At 44.6% G+C, this 14,880-nt stretch overlaps 1 protein-coding gene across 1 annotated transcript in view; it reads left to right on the top strand.

The window, feature by feature from the left end:
* SH2D4B (SH2 domain containing 4B) overlaps positions 1-14,880 on the top strand; it is a 101,084-nt gene that overhangs the window by 47,160 nt on the left and 39,044 nt on the right. The window contains exon 4 of the mRNA XM_089897780.1: positions 11,673-11,820. Coding sequence (XP_089753906.1) covers positions 11,673-11,820 — 148 coding nt within the window. The remainder of the gene's footprint in view (positions 1-11,672; positions 11,821-14,880) is intronic.

A 14,880-nucleotide genomic window follows, 5' to 3' on the forward strand; every position in this document is an offset into this window, starting at 1 on the left:
AAAGCAACGTGGTGTTTTTTATTGGAATTGCATCAATGCTATTGCTGTATTTGTGGAGGATGAACATTTTTATAATATGAACAAGTAAATCTTCTTGTTCAGGAATGTGGTATATTCTTCCTTTTATTCAAAGCTTCTTTTTTGTCTTTGATATAGGTTTTTTTTTAAACACCTGTAAATGCACTGGCCACCCAATCCCAAACATTCTCAATGACATACGTACCTGTGGGCTTCTAATTTTTGGACTTTGGTAAAATGTATTGTTTTATTTAGGTGCCCTACATTTCTTTTCTAATTAAACTTTAGGTTTAATATTTTTTATTGCTATTGTGCTCATTATTTTAAAACTTATTGCAATTGCTATTTATATTGTTACTGATCTCCTTAGTTAACTTTCCTATGAGTTGCATTTTTTTCTAGGAGATTCTTTTGAGTATTTTTTTTTTTGGCTGCACCATACGGCTTGTGGGATTTTAGTTCCCCGACCAGGGATTGAACCCGGGCCCTCAGCAGTGAGAGCACGGAGTCCTAACCACTGGACCATCAGGGAATTCCCATCTTTTGAGTTTTTAAGTGAAGCAATATTTACTCTAAAACACTTTATTTAAAAAAAAAATTCAAACTTGAAGAAAAGTGGAAAGAAAAATAAAATGAATACTCATATATTATCCACTTAAATTTACCAATTATTAATATTTTGCCACATTTTCACTCTCTTTCCTTCTCTCTCCATGCACGCAGGCACACACACACACATACAGATACATGTATGCACTTTTTGGTTGCTGTCATTTTGCTGAACAATTTGAGAGAAAGTGGCAGACATAGTAACTCTAACCCAACGGTTAGCAAACTATTTTCTGTAAAGGACCAGATCATCAATATTTTGGGCTTTTTGGGTCTGCCTCTGTCACAACTACTCACCCAGACCATCGTAGCACAAAAGCAGCCACAGACAATATATAAACAAAAGGGTGTGGCTGTGGTCCAGTGAGACTTTTAATAACGCATGTCAGCCAGGTTTGGCCTGGGAGCCTCAGTTTGCTGCCTCCTGATCAAACCCTTCAGCAAGGATCTTCCATGAAAAAGGACATGTCCTGTCATAGCCTAAATAATCATTAGCACACTGATTGAAATTAACAGTATGATTCCATAATAGTAACTCAGATCTAATCCACAGTGGAGAGGTATTTAGGTTGTATTGTTGGATTTTGCATATGATTATTTAAATCTGCTGGGGAAGAAAAACAATACTTTTTATATGTCTCCAACAGTGAAAGTCACCTGTTCCAATCTCTGGACTCCCTCTTCCCTAGAGGTGAGCTGAGTCCCAGATGCTGGGAGGGTAGCTCGGTGGAGCTGGGGTCTTGGGGCTCAGTTCCCAGCAGAGATTTTCTGGTTTATGTTCTTCTTGAGGACCTCAGTGATCGACGGATATAGATTGTGGGCTGGCTCTGTGTCGGGGTTCATGGAAGGATCATAAAGCTCTGTGGCCAGGCATCAGGTTCACTGAGGGACCCAAATGCAGGCTTTGGTGTTATTTCCAAAGAAGGTTGTTGTTATTATGTGTTTGTTTGGGTTTTAAAAATTAATTTTCTAAGTGTGGATGTGTTTAATATACATAATAACCCTGATGGCTATGTCTGCATTTTGAGGAGCCTCAGAAATGCAGGTAGCATCTTTGAGGCCCTGGAGGGGCTCATTAAGGAATATCAGATCAGACTCTGGCATTGGACAGTCCATGTTTATGAGCTGGGATATTTTCTGTCAGAGCTGTCTGTAAATGAACTACCCGTGTATTGTGATGAGCTCTTCATCACAGGAAATGGTTATGTGTAGGCTGAAAGTATCTGAAAAGGTTTCTGTGGTGGATTAAATATGCCTCTTGGTAAGTTTTTGGCCTCACCTCCCTTTGAGAAGTGGGGTCTGCTTCCCATGCTCTGAGTCTCCGCCGGCCTTGTGGCGAGCTTTGGTCTGTAGGATGCAGTGGAAGTGACTCTGTGTAACTTCTGAGGACGGGCTGTAAGAGATTTGTAGCTTCTACCTTTGCCCCTCTGGCAATGCTCACTTTTGGAAGCTGCCTTATGAGAAGCCCTCCTTGCCCTAGACTGCCAAGTTGCAAGGACACCCAGGCTAGAGCCAAACAGAGGCTACGTGGAGGAACACCGAGGCACCAGGCACATGAGTGAAGCCTTCGTGGTTCTTCCAGTCAATGACCTCAACCAAGTGATTGACCTTGGCTGACACAATGTAGGGCTGAAGGGCCACCCAGCCAAGCCCCGCCCGAATTAATAGTCCACAGAATCACAAGCACATATAATGGTTGTGTTTTAAGCTACTAAATTTGCTGATAGCTTGTTGTTACTTAGCAATAGATACCTGCAACAGCTTTGCCAAAGGGATTTATGCATCGGGCTAGAAATTGGTTTAGATAATTTTTATGTGTCTTTCAACACCAAGATTCTAACATAATGTGAGTCTTGCATGCAGCAATGCAGCAATAACATTCATCTAATTTAATACTTTTTTTCCCCCTGAGAACCTAAGTGCAGGTTGTTTGGGGGAAGGCGGTGGTGGTAGTAGTAAACTCCCTGCTCTCAAAAAGCTTACAGGGTGCCAGGGGAGAGACAACTCTGTGAGCAGCCCTCAGCCCTAACCACGCCCAGGGGACCATAGAGGGCGAAGGTCTCTCCAGGAGTCTTGCAGGAGCAAAGACAGGAAATGGAAAGGAGATCTGTGGAACGATGAATGGTCCGCTGGGGGCAGAGAAAAAAGCACACAATGGGTGGAGCCAGATGTAAACGTGGAAAGGTAGGCTGTGGAGTCCTTGGATGCTACGCTAAGGAGGTGGACTGTTTTCTGTGGGCAAAGCAGACCTGTGAGGATACAGAGGGCCATGGTTGGATCAAGTTTTATGAGGATAACTGGTGGGGATGGTGTGATTCAAGTGATGAAAGTTTGCAGGGAGAGAGAGGCCAATTAGGAGATCTTTGCAGTGGTCAAAGTGGGAAATAAGGGTCTGGACAGAGTCTGTGACTATGGAGAGATAGAAGGGGATGGGCAGAGAGAAACGGTGGTTGTGAAATCAACAAGGCTTGGCATCAATTAGATGTCGGGATGAGGGAAAGCAGAGAGCAAAGTATCTGAGCCCCAGGCTGAGGGATGGGTAGAGGGCACCACCCTCTAACCGTGGGGACCTGGGAAGGAGGTGCAGACTTGGAGGAGAGAGAATGTGCTTGGAATGGCTGTGCTGAGGGGTTTTTTTGTTGTTGTTTGTTTGTTTTATTTTATTTTTTTACCACCCAGAAGGGGGAGAGGGGTGGGGGCTAGAGGAGAGGAGAGAACCTGGATGAGAAGCCTGGTGGTGGAGGGAGGTTGGCTGGGCTCACTTTGGGTGGCCTGTGCTGAGGATGTAGACGTGTTCTGTGAATTCTCCTGGTCATAGGAAATTCCTTTTAGAAAATGGGGGGAAGACAATCTCAGAACCTTGTGTAGGGTTAAAGAGGGAACGTCAAAACAGGGGGTACAGACAGCTAAAAACATGTTTTAAAAACCATTCTGTTGTGGCTGGCACCATTTGAAGGAGATTTACATAGAAGTTTTTCTTTTTTTTAGAAAAAAGATCATGAGGCCAGATAAAATTTGCATTTCTTTCCCCTGCTTTCTTAACCCATAAGACTGATTTTGAATGCTTCTCCCTCTGCTTCTGACCACAGAACATGGGTTAAGGATCCCGCTCTCTCCCTCTCCCTCAGGGCCTGTGACCTCCTTTCTCCACCTCCAAGTCTCCTGCCCCCTCCCGCCTCCTCCCAGTTTCCCTGATGAGGAAGACACCGTACAGCTAAGTTGTCCTTTCATTTTTCTCTGTTTTCTATTCAAGGCCACTCTCTTTTTGTTTTTTCTCCTTTAAGGCTGGAGTTCATTTTGGCCACCTCGTGACATCCTCCACAACTAGAGAAGCTATCACTGCCTTATTCCCAATCAGGTTATAACCAGTGGGAAAACCTTCCAATTTCCATTTTCTCTCGAAAATTGTAGGCTTTATCTGAGTTTCTCTTGGACAAGGCTGGCATCAACCAGACAGCGTGGTGTGGTTTACCCTTTCCCCATCACGGATCATCACAAACCCTCTCTTCATCAATTCGTTAATTCACTCACTCTTTCCGTCAGTGTTATGGAGCACCCAGTATCTGCTAGGCCCTGTGCTGGGAACTGGCGATGGAGGAGTAAACGACACAGGCCTGGCCCTGTCCTTTGGGAGTACATCATCCCACAAGGCACAATGGTATCATTGGGGCCAGGCTAAAAACGAAAACGACTCTACCTTCCAGAAAAAGCATCTGTCTCCGTGACATTTTCCATTGGGGTGAGACGGGCCAGGCCTCTGTGGGCTCCTGCGGTGTGCTGTTACTGATGGGTTATCAGGAGAAGGGGGATTGAATAAGCTGGACAGCTCAGAGGGCTTTGGGCTTGCCAGAAAAAAGCAATCGACTCCTAAGGTGGAAGGCGGGTGTTTTTGCCTATCTGCCTTTTGGCTGCATTGGCCTTTGGCTGCCAAGCCTAAGAAAGATGGCCTTTTCTTCAGTCATCACAGATGCGCCAAATGACTCTGAAAGCAGCAACAGTGAAAGTTTTCAGGCAGTTTTAGCTGTGAAGGTTGAGCATTTTAGCAAAACCAGGGCGAGAATATGTAGTACTCTTTATTTGTAATTGAAAGCGTTTTCTTTTGTCGACGCATCCGCGTGAAGAGCTTGCCTTTGTCACGGTAACTTACCAGTTGCTTTCCTTTGAGATGGAGGTTGATGCAGGTTTCTGGCTCTTAGGTGTTGTCTCAATCTCAGGAGGAAAGGATTGAGTGAACAGTGGCACTGCCATCCGTCTATCTATCTGTCTATTTATTTATTTATTGGGAGTAATTTTTTCCCATCTTTATTGAGGTGTAATTGACAAATCAAAATTGTATGTGTTTAAAGTGTACAATGTGATGTTTTGATATACAGGTACCTTGTGAAATGATTACCCAATCAAGCTAATTAACATATCCCTCACTTCACCTAGTTACCTTTTGTGTGTGCGATGAGGACACTTAAGATTTACCCTGAGAAAACTTCAAATATACAATACAGTGTTAATTTATAGTCCTCATGCTGTACATTAGATGTCCAGAATTTATTCATGCTGCATAACCGAAACTTTGTGCCTTTTCATCAAACACAGCTTAAGTATCTATAGACAGAAGAATAGATAAAAGAAGTAGTATATATGTATATACGGTGGAATATTATTCAGTCTTAAAAAAGAAGGAAATCCTGCCAGTTGTGACAACACGGATGAACTTGGAGAACATTATGCTAAGTGAAATAAGCTAGACACAGAAAGCCAGATGTTGCATGAGCTCGCTTAAATGTGGAGTCTAACAAAGTCGAACTTGTAGAAGCAGAGAGTAGAATGGAGGTTGCCGGGTTGGGGTCGGGGGAGTGGGCACTGCCATTGATCTTGCTGCTTCATGTCACCACAGCTGGTTGGAGTAGGAACACTGCATTTAATTTGAGGTGGTTGGTCAAGTGCTATTTATCTACGGTACGCCAGTCATGACCCTTCAGTGTCCTAAATTGTGTCCGCTTAAATACATATGTTGAAGTCCCAACCTCCAGTATTTTAGAATGTAACTATATTTGGAGCTAAGGTCTTTAAAGAGGAAATTAAGTTAAAATGAGGTCTTTAGGGTGGGCCCTAATTCCCTATGATTGATATCCTTAAAAGAAGAGGAAATTTGGACACAGACATGTATGAACACAGAGGAAAGACCATGTGAAGACACAGGGAGGAGATGGCCATCTATAAGTACTTTGTTATACACCCCTTATCCTTACAAGGGAGTAGGACTAGGGGGTTGAAGCCCCTCTGGCTCTGACGTGCCTTGACTGCCTGGATTTTCCCTGAAATCCACGCCTGTCTGGAAGACTCCTGGGGGCAGATGGTGGATCTATAGTCCCCGGGTGGAAGCTGTCTTGGTTGGTGCCCTGTGTATTGCGTGATGTGGTGACCACAGTCAGGTTGGGGATTCCTGGGGGAGGAATAGAAACCTACTGTATAAACTGTGAAGTGCTGTGCCAGTGTGATGCTTCATTTTGGTGCTTCTGAGATGCTAGTGACTGATGAAGGTGAAATACAGCTTTGGGATAAGATTCAACTTCTGCTTTGGAGTCAGACAGACCTTGGTTCCACTTTTGCATCAGTCATTAACTCTCTCTAGTATTTCCCATCTTAAAACCAGCCAACCAACACACCGTCCTTCCCCATTTCTATCTTAACCCCACATTCCCCTCCGGCTGCCACTTCCTGTCTCTGCTCCTTTTTTACAGGAAATGTCTTGAAAGGGTTGTCTGCGGTCACTCCCCTGCCTCCGCCACGCTGCCTGGTTGGCTGCCCATCGCACCACTAGGGCTGCTGTTGACAAGATCTCCCATCACGTCCTGAGACCACGTCCTGCTGTCCCTTGTTGCTTCTCTATCCTTATCTTTCGTGATGTCTCAGCAGCCTGAGCTCAGCTTACAACTCCCTTTTTACTTGAAATGCTTTCCTCTCTTGGCTTCCCCCACGGACGTCGCCCCTTCTGGGTTTTTATCTTACCCCTTGGTCTGCCTTCTCAGTCTCCTTTTCTGGCTCCAGCTCTTTCTCCCAACTTTAAAATGGCTCAGCGCCCCCAAGACACCCTGGCTTTTTTCTCTTGATCTACCTTCTTTCTTGCATTGATAACATCAAGTCCATGGCTGAGAAACATCACCCCCGAGCAGAGGACCTCTCAGTCAACATGTGCAGCCTGCACTCACCCTCAAGTCCTGGGATCACGCGTCCCACTGCCCACGGCAGGCCTCTTGGATGTCAGATGGCGTCTCAAACTCATTAAAGATAGAAGTTTGTTTGTTTTCCTTCCAGCCACAGTGGATAATTCTCTACTCAAACATGCCAAACCTGTTTCCAGTGCTGGGGCCACTGCATCTGTGGTTCCCTTGCTCTGGAAATTTCTTCTCCCTGAGACTCACTCATCAGCCTTCTTATTATTTAGGTCTCAGACCAGTCCCTTTTGAGAGGACTTCTGGTCACGCAGCCTACAGTGGCCTCCCAGACTCTATCACTTACCTTGTTTTAATCCTCTGCACGCTTTATTATTTCTGATATATTTTTTATTTTACTTGATGGGTGTTTTTCTGTCATCGGAAGGCAAGCTCCGAGAGAGTGGTGCTGTGTCTGCCTTGTTCATGGCTACATCCCCAGTGCCTGGAGCAGGCCGAGCCTCCTGGATGCTCAGTAAGGATTTGGTGAATGACTAGATGAAGCCGCTCAACTTCTTTAGCCCTTAATTCCTGACTCCTAGAGAGTGGGTCAATAGGAAGTTGGAATTTTGTCTATGTTTTAGAATTTAAAAAAATCATTGAATTGGAGAAAAGTCCTCAATCTGTGCCATTTCAGAAGCAACAAAATCCTTGCCTTTTTTTTTTTTTAAATGAGGGACTCAAAACTCACAGTTACTCTCTTCTTTTTTTTTTTTCTTTTGATCCATTAAAATATCAGTGGACTGAAAAAGTTATGATGTCCACAAAAACAGAGAAAATGAGAGAAGGGAAGAACAGATGAGAAAATGTCCACAGAAGTTTGGTTTCTGGAAGACAGAGGGAGAGCGGTGCGGGGGTCAGCGGGGCTCCTGCAGGAAGAGGGCTGGTGGCACTGAACCGACTCAGTCCAGAGTCCCCACAGGCTCGGGACTTGGGGGCAGCAGATACATGAAGGATGGCGCTGAGAATGTGGGATTGATGGCAAGTTTCTATGTGGAGTGGCTGGACCCTCAGGTCCCTGCTTTCACCTGTTTCTTCCAGGCTACTTCATCCCTTCCTCTAACCAGGAGGAGATGGGGAGTTGCAAGGGCAAGGTTGGGGCTCAGCATATCAGGCTGAGTGGAGAGAGCAGATGGGGGCCAAGTGGGAAACAGGGGGAGCAAGCAAAGGTCTGAACTCTGAACAGTGGGACCTGCAGCCAGGGTTGCCTGTCGGGTGTACAGGGCTGGCAACTTTTTTTTTTTTTTTTGGTGGTGGTTTTGTCTATAGCAAATCAAGAACTTGAACTACATAAAATCAGCCTATTAGCTCTATTCTGGTGGCCCAATCTCATGTGATCCTATGATAAAAATATTGTGTTGGCCAGTAGGATTCATCTGCTTGCTGGGCCACCCTTCTGGAGCCAGGGCCTGGCCACTGGGCCCCAGGATGACTCCATAAATATGAATCCTGGAGCTCCTTGGGGCACTTGGTTAACCCCTTGCATGGAGGAGAGGGTCAGAGAGCACCTTGAAGGGGAGAAGCAGGCACTAGGACTCATGTGGGACCTGGTCTGGGCTTGGGGCATCTTACCTGGACCATACTGCTGCCCCTGCCAGTCCTGGGGGTACTATCTCTGGCCAGTCTTGGGGGAACTTGCAAGGGAAATTTGCAAAAAGACACCTCAAAGCATCGGTTTCCCATGAAGTGTGGGGCTTAGGTTAGGGGTCCTGCTTGCTTGAGTCTAAGGGCTGTTCTACCTGCAGCCTGCATCCCACCACAGACTCCTGGGATGCTGGTGGTCTCATACCACCCAGGTAGGACAGAGAAGACACTGAATAATCTCAGGGGAAGGACCTCCAGATACTTACATTTGAGGGTCCTCAGTGAAATGGCTGATCCTTCATCCAATCTTCCTAGAGTTAAGCCCATCTCTCAAGGAAACCCTGACTACACACTCTGAGTCTCTGTTTCAGATACATACTTACTTTTTCTCTTTAATGTGAGCAGTCAGGGAACATCAGAGGAAAGCCTCCAACACGAATGACAGGCGCCAAATAAAACAAACTTAAAAGAGAACAAAAAAGCAAAGAAGAGAGGAAACAGATCTAAATCAGAATATGGGGGAGAAAAATCTCTAAAATCCTCAGAGACGAGCTATTGCATTCATGACACAATTTCAGGGTGCAACGAAGCAAAAAGAAACAACCAAAGAATAAGAAAGAGGGCTTGGGAATTACAAATGTGCTAGCTGAAATAAAAAATTCAGTAGAAGGTTTTCGGGATAAAGTCAGTGAAATCAGCCAGGAAGTAGAACAAAAAGACAAGAGACGGAAAATAAAAGAGAAATGATAAGGCACTTATAGGGTCAAATCAGGCAGTCCAGCAGTTGACACATAGGGGTTCTAAAAAGAGAAAAGCAAAATGAGAGGAGAAGAAATTATCACAAAAATTCTAGGCAGAGATGTATTAGACTAGAAGAACCTGAAACTCCAATCAAAAGCATCCTGATTGCCTAACACAATCAATGAAAGAAAATCCACATCAAGGCACATCTATTAAAAAGGTTCAGGGACTTCCCTGGTGGTGCAGTGGTTAAGAATCTGCCTGCCAATGCAGGGGACATGGGTTCGATCCCTGGTCCAGGAAGATCCCACATGCTGCGGAGCAACTAGGCCCATGCACCACAACTACTGAGCCTGCGCTCTAGAGCCCATGAGCCACAACTACTGAAGCCTGCATGCCCTAGAGCCCGTGCGCCAAAACTACTGAGCCCACACGCTGCAACTACTGAAGCCGCGCGCCTAGAGCCTGTGCTCTGCCACAAGAGAAGCCACTGTAACAAGAAGCCCGCGCACCGCAATGAAGAGTAGCCCTCACTTGCCACAACTAGAGAAAGCCCGCGCGCAGCAACGAAGACCCAACGCAGCCAAAAAAAAAAAAAAGGTTCAGAATTCAGTGATAAAGAGAAAAATTAGTGCCTTATGCAGAAGAATGAGAATCCGAGTGCAGTACTGGATGCTGGAAGACAAGATAGTAAAGTCTTGCAACTTCTGCAGGAAAAATTTTTTTTTTTTTTTTGCCTTACGCGGGCCTCTCACTGTTGTGGCCTCTCCCGTTGTGGAGCACAGGCTCCAGACGCGCAGGCTCAGCGGCCATGGCTCATGGGCCTAGCCGCTCTGCGGCATGTGGGATCTTCCCGGACCGGGGCACGAACCTGTGTCCCCTGCATTGGCAGGCGGACTCTCAACCACTGCGCCACCAGGGAAGCCCAGGAAAATTATTTTTAATCAGATTCTATGCTTAGCTAGAAGTTACATGTAAAGGTAGCATATAGATATTTTCAGACAAGACTCTATATAGACGTATAGATTATATATAGATCTATCTATAGCTATATAGAGATAAATACATACATATATATATAAATATATTTTCAGACAAGTGTCTCTCTGTGCATCCTTTTCTGAGAGGTATTGTGAGCTATGTTGCTGCAAAATGAGGACGTGGACAAGAAAGAAAACATGGAACAAAGAAACAGGGGCTTCAACTCACGGGAGGCTGAGAGGCGAGTCCTGAGAGGACAGACGGACAGGAGACCTAGATGGCAGCCAGCTGAGATGGGGAAGGAGAGGTGCATCTGGGGGGCGGGCGTCCCTTGGAAAAGATCACTGCTGTATTGCCTGTTATAAAAAAAGCACTTGGTTAAACACAGAGAAAGATTTACTGCAGATCTTAGAGAAGTTTGGCAAAAATTCAACACTCTACTTCAAGATAAAGCAACTAGTAACTCAGGAAAGAAAATTATTCGAAAGAAAAAAATCATCACACTGCCATGTTTTACTGAATTTCACATGCCATTAATTGTAAAATCTATGATTATTTTAAGAAGAAAGAAAAAAACTGTTGGCTATGAAAAAGGCAAGTAGTAAGTTGTACGACATACATATTTTAGAGATATTAGAAAGTTAAAAAATGTAATTCTTAGAATTGGTGGAAATAGCACCCTATTTGGCGTTACAGTGAACTATATTTAGTTCTGCACCCATCTTTGATTTAACCACAAATTGTGATGTAAATCTATTGTGAGGGTAAAGGAGAGGAAAAGTATGGGTATGAACCTGTGTGGGAAATATAAGTGCTAAATACTCATGTACCAAAAAAGAAAGGTAGTAGTTAATGTCTAGAATTGATAAATCAAGAATTAGCAGCATTATTCAGACACGGATGTAACCACATGAAGGAAAGCTAAAATAATCGAGGATGGTGACCTCTGGGCAGTAGATGAGGGCGGGGTAGGTTGGGGTGAAGTGGATTGGAGAATTGATGTTTTTTTTACAACAAGCCTTTTGGCATATAATGCATGATTGACATGTGTGTGCATGTTGCTTTGATTAAACAAAGGTAGAGGAAAATACACACACGGCCTTTTTGGAGCTTGAAAGCAGGACAATAATTGGAGATTTGGGGCCCCCAAACCTGCTCTCTCTCTGAAATACCTTCGCTGAAAATAAGGTTAAGATATAATCATATCCTGCTTAACTGGCCTCCAGGAAGACCAGGGGCCCCTCCCCATGCCTCCCCTCCCCTCTTCCCCCAGAATGGAAGTGTGACCAAGGGTGGCCCAAAGTCCTCTTACTATTGCAGAAAGCTTTAGAGTCTACAAATCGTTCACATATTTCAGGCCACTTGATCCTTACCATGGCCTGATTGGGTGTAAGTATCACCGTTTCATGTGCGTAGAGACAGAGCCTGGAGGGGCACCACTGGCCCACCTCTTCCCGTGACAGCTCAGCCCTTCCCTGCCCGTGCCCTGTTACCGTCACCTAACGTCATCCTGTCCCCGTGGTATCTTAGAGGAAAGAGGAAGAGGAGAGGAAGCGAGGAGAAGAGCAGATTCGCCTCCAGGAAGAGCAGAGGGCGAAGGAACTCTACTGGACCCTGAAGCAGGCCCAGCTGCAGAGCCACCCCAGTGAGAAAGAGGAACGCGAGTGGGAAGAACAGCGTGAGTAGAGCTCTTCTCTTGGGGACTGGGGGGCCGGCCTGCCTTCTTCACCCACTCTCCTCCCACCTGTCTATTTGCTCAGTCATCATTCCAGTTCACTCAATCAGCCCAGAAGCCTTTGCCTGGGGTCAACCATGTGTGTGGTCCTGCTAAGGACCCAGGGGGTAAGGACTCCATCCTCAAGGAACTTACTTGCCTGTTGGGGAGGTTTCTTATACTAAAGAATAAAACCCTACATTTACTGAGTTACCAATATTTTTCTGACTCTGTGCTAAGCCCTGGGGATCCAGAGATGAGGGATCACGGTCCTTATCTTGGGGGAACTCACTGGCCAGACAGGAGATAGACGCACAGGCTAAGGGCTTTGAGGGAAAATGCACACGTTCTGTTGGAGCACATGGTGGCTATCCTGGTGCTGTTCCAGTTGAGTTATGAAGTGAGGCTTGATGGCGGTGTAGGGATAACAGACAAAGAAGCTGGAGAGGGCCCTTGGGAAGGAGTACCCAGAATATGACAAAGAAATGTGGTGTGCTTAGGAATTTAGAGATGTATGGGGTGACTCTTAAACTTGGAGAGTGTCAGGGGTGGTAAGAAGTTAGGTGGGAAAGAGAGGGTGGAGCCAGGTTTGAAGGGTGGTATTTTAATATGTTCTTGAGATTTGCTTTAATCAGGTATGGTTAGACATTCAGACATGGAAATGACTGTCTTGCAGGAAGAAGTTTTTCCTCACAGATTCCTAGACATGGAGAGCATGGCATGCCGGGCAGGGCCACATGGGGAAGCACGAGGGTGAGTCAGGAGACAGAGGGAGCAAGGGGAAAAAGTGGGCAAGAGCCTTCACTGTGGTTTCTTTGGAAAAGGTAAGGTAGGGCAGGGTAAACAGGCTTAGGATTGGCTAGTATGAATAATTTCAGCAGGCTCTGGGGTCCAGGGGCTGCCTCTAGTTCTCTGATACCTGGCCCTGGGGTGATTATGGCAGATGGAGAGATTGTGGAGTGTAAGAACTAGATAAAAGAGATGGTTGGAAGGTGGGCTTTGCATTGGTTAGTTTGCATTTGAAAGGCACACTTGCCGGTGAGTCCTTTACTAGAATTGGCTAGCTTTTGGAGGGGCAGTCTCTGAAGGATCGGCAAGGCCCCAGATGTCAAAACTTCGAAAACTACAGAAAATAAAAAGGCATGATTAATTTGGGTGGACACTGGAAGCTTCTAAAGGTGAGTGACATGCTTCAGGCTGGGTTTGGGAGTGAGAGGAACTCGGGCCACAGCAGGGAGAGCAGAGATGTGAGGTGCCTTCTGCTGGCCAGCATTCTGGTCCTCAGCACTTCTTAGTCATCTGCCAGATTCACTAAACAGACTTAAAAAAAATTGAGATGTAATTCACGTACCATAAAATACATCCTTTAAAAGTGCTCAATCCAGTGGTTTCTAGTAGACTCACAAAGTTGTGCAACCATCACCCCTATCTAATTCTAGAATATTTTCATCACCAGAGAAAGAAACTCTGCCCACCGGCTGTTACTTCCCCCCGCCACCACACCCCTGGAAACCATTCATCTAATTTCTGTCCCTATGGATTTGCCTGTTATGGACGTTTCATATAAATAGAATCATACATTATGTGACCTTTTGTGTCTGACTTCTTGCATTTAGCATGTTTTCAAGGTCCATCCACATTGTAGCATGGGTCAGTCATTCATTCTTTTTTATGACTGAATAAAATTCTAATGTGTGCATACACCATGTTTCTGTTTATCCATTTATCAGTTGATGGACATTTGGGTTGTTTCCACTTTTTGGCTATTATAGATGATGTTGCTCTGAGTATTTGTGTATGTTTTTGTGTGAACATATATTTTCATTTCTCTTGGATATACATCCAGGAGTGGAATTTCTGGGTCATAGGATAACTCTATGTTTAACATTTTGAGAAACTGTCATACTGTTTTCCGAAGTGACTGTACCATTTTACATTTCTGCAAGCAATGTGTGAGTGTTCCAAGTTCTTCATATCCTTGTCAGCACTTGTTTTTCGTGGTGTTTTGCTTTATAGCCATCCTAATGGGTATGAAGTGCTACCTCATCGTGATTTTGATTTGCAGCTACCTAACGACTGCCACAAAAATACTGAGGATCATAAGAAACTACTATGAACAATTATATTCCAACAAATTAGATAACCTAGAAGAAATGAATAACTTTCTAGAAACATACAACCTACCAAGACCAAATCATGAAGAAATAGAAAATCTGAACCGTCCAGTTACTAATAAGAATGTTGACTCATAAAGTTATATATGGATATTCAACCTCACAGGGGTCGGTGCCGCTGACCCCGCATTATTCATGGGTCAACTGTATTTCTTTTGACATTATAGAGGTAAGCTTTTTTGTAAAGTCTCTTTGCTTCTACTGAGAGTTTTGAGGAAAACTGGAAGGAAAAGTTAATATCAGTCCCCAAATAGAAGATACCATGCCTGTTCAAAAGCAGGTTTTTCTATACAGCAGGAACCAGGAGATAACTGTGGGTGGCAGCCTTGGTGTAGAGGTGTCCTGTCTTCATGAATGAAATTACTTGCCAGGTTTAGGTGCTGCAAGGCATCGATCGGCTCCCTGTTTTGGTATGAGCTCATGGCAAACTGTAGCGTTTGGGAGGTCAGGGGCCTGCCAATCTCTCAAAGGATGACCGTGACGTCTACTATTGGAAAGGTCAAGCAACATTTTGATCTTTTGATCTTGAATGTCCAGTCTCATGGGTTGGAATTTGGCCGATTGAAATTAGGCATATACCGTCTTGGTTTTTGCATGGGAATTCTTGTAATGCTTATAAATGAAAATGAAATCATTCAACCATCTTAAGTCAAACAAAAAAAATAATAATAAAAGAAACATACTGGCCTTGGAAAAAAACAAAAAAAGAATGTTGAATCAGTCATAAAAAATCTGCCAACAGAGAAAAGTCCAGGAGCAGATGGCTTCACTGATGAATTCTACTGAACATTTAAAAAAGAATTAATACCAGTCTTTCTCAAAATATTCCAAAAAATTGAAGAGGAGGGAA

Source organism: Delphinapterus leucas, chromosome 16 (genome assembly GCF_059928025.1).
Source record: "Delphinapterus leucas isolate spDelLeu-1000000601 "Yukka" chromosome 16, BTC_Dleu_Yukka2, whole genome shotgun sequence".
In the NCBI taxonomy this organism is placed as follows: domain Eukaryota; kingdom Metazoa; phylum Chordata; class Mammalia; order Artiodactyla; family Monodontidae; genus Delphinapterus; species Delphinapterus leucas.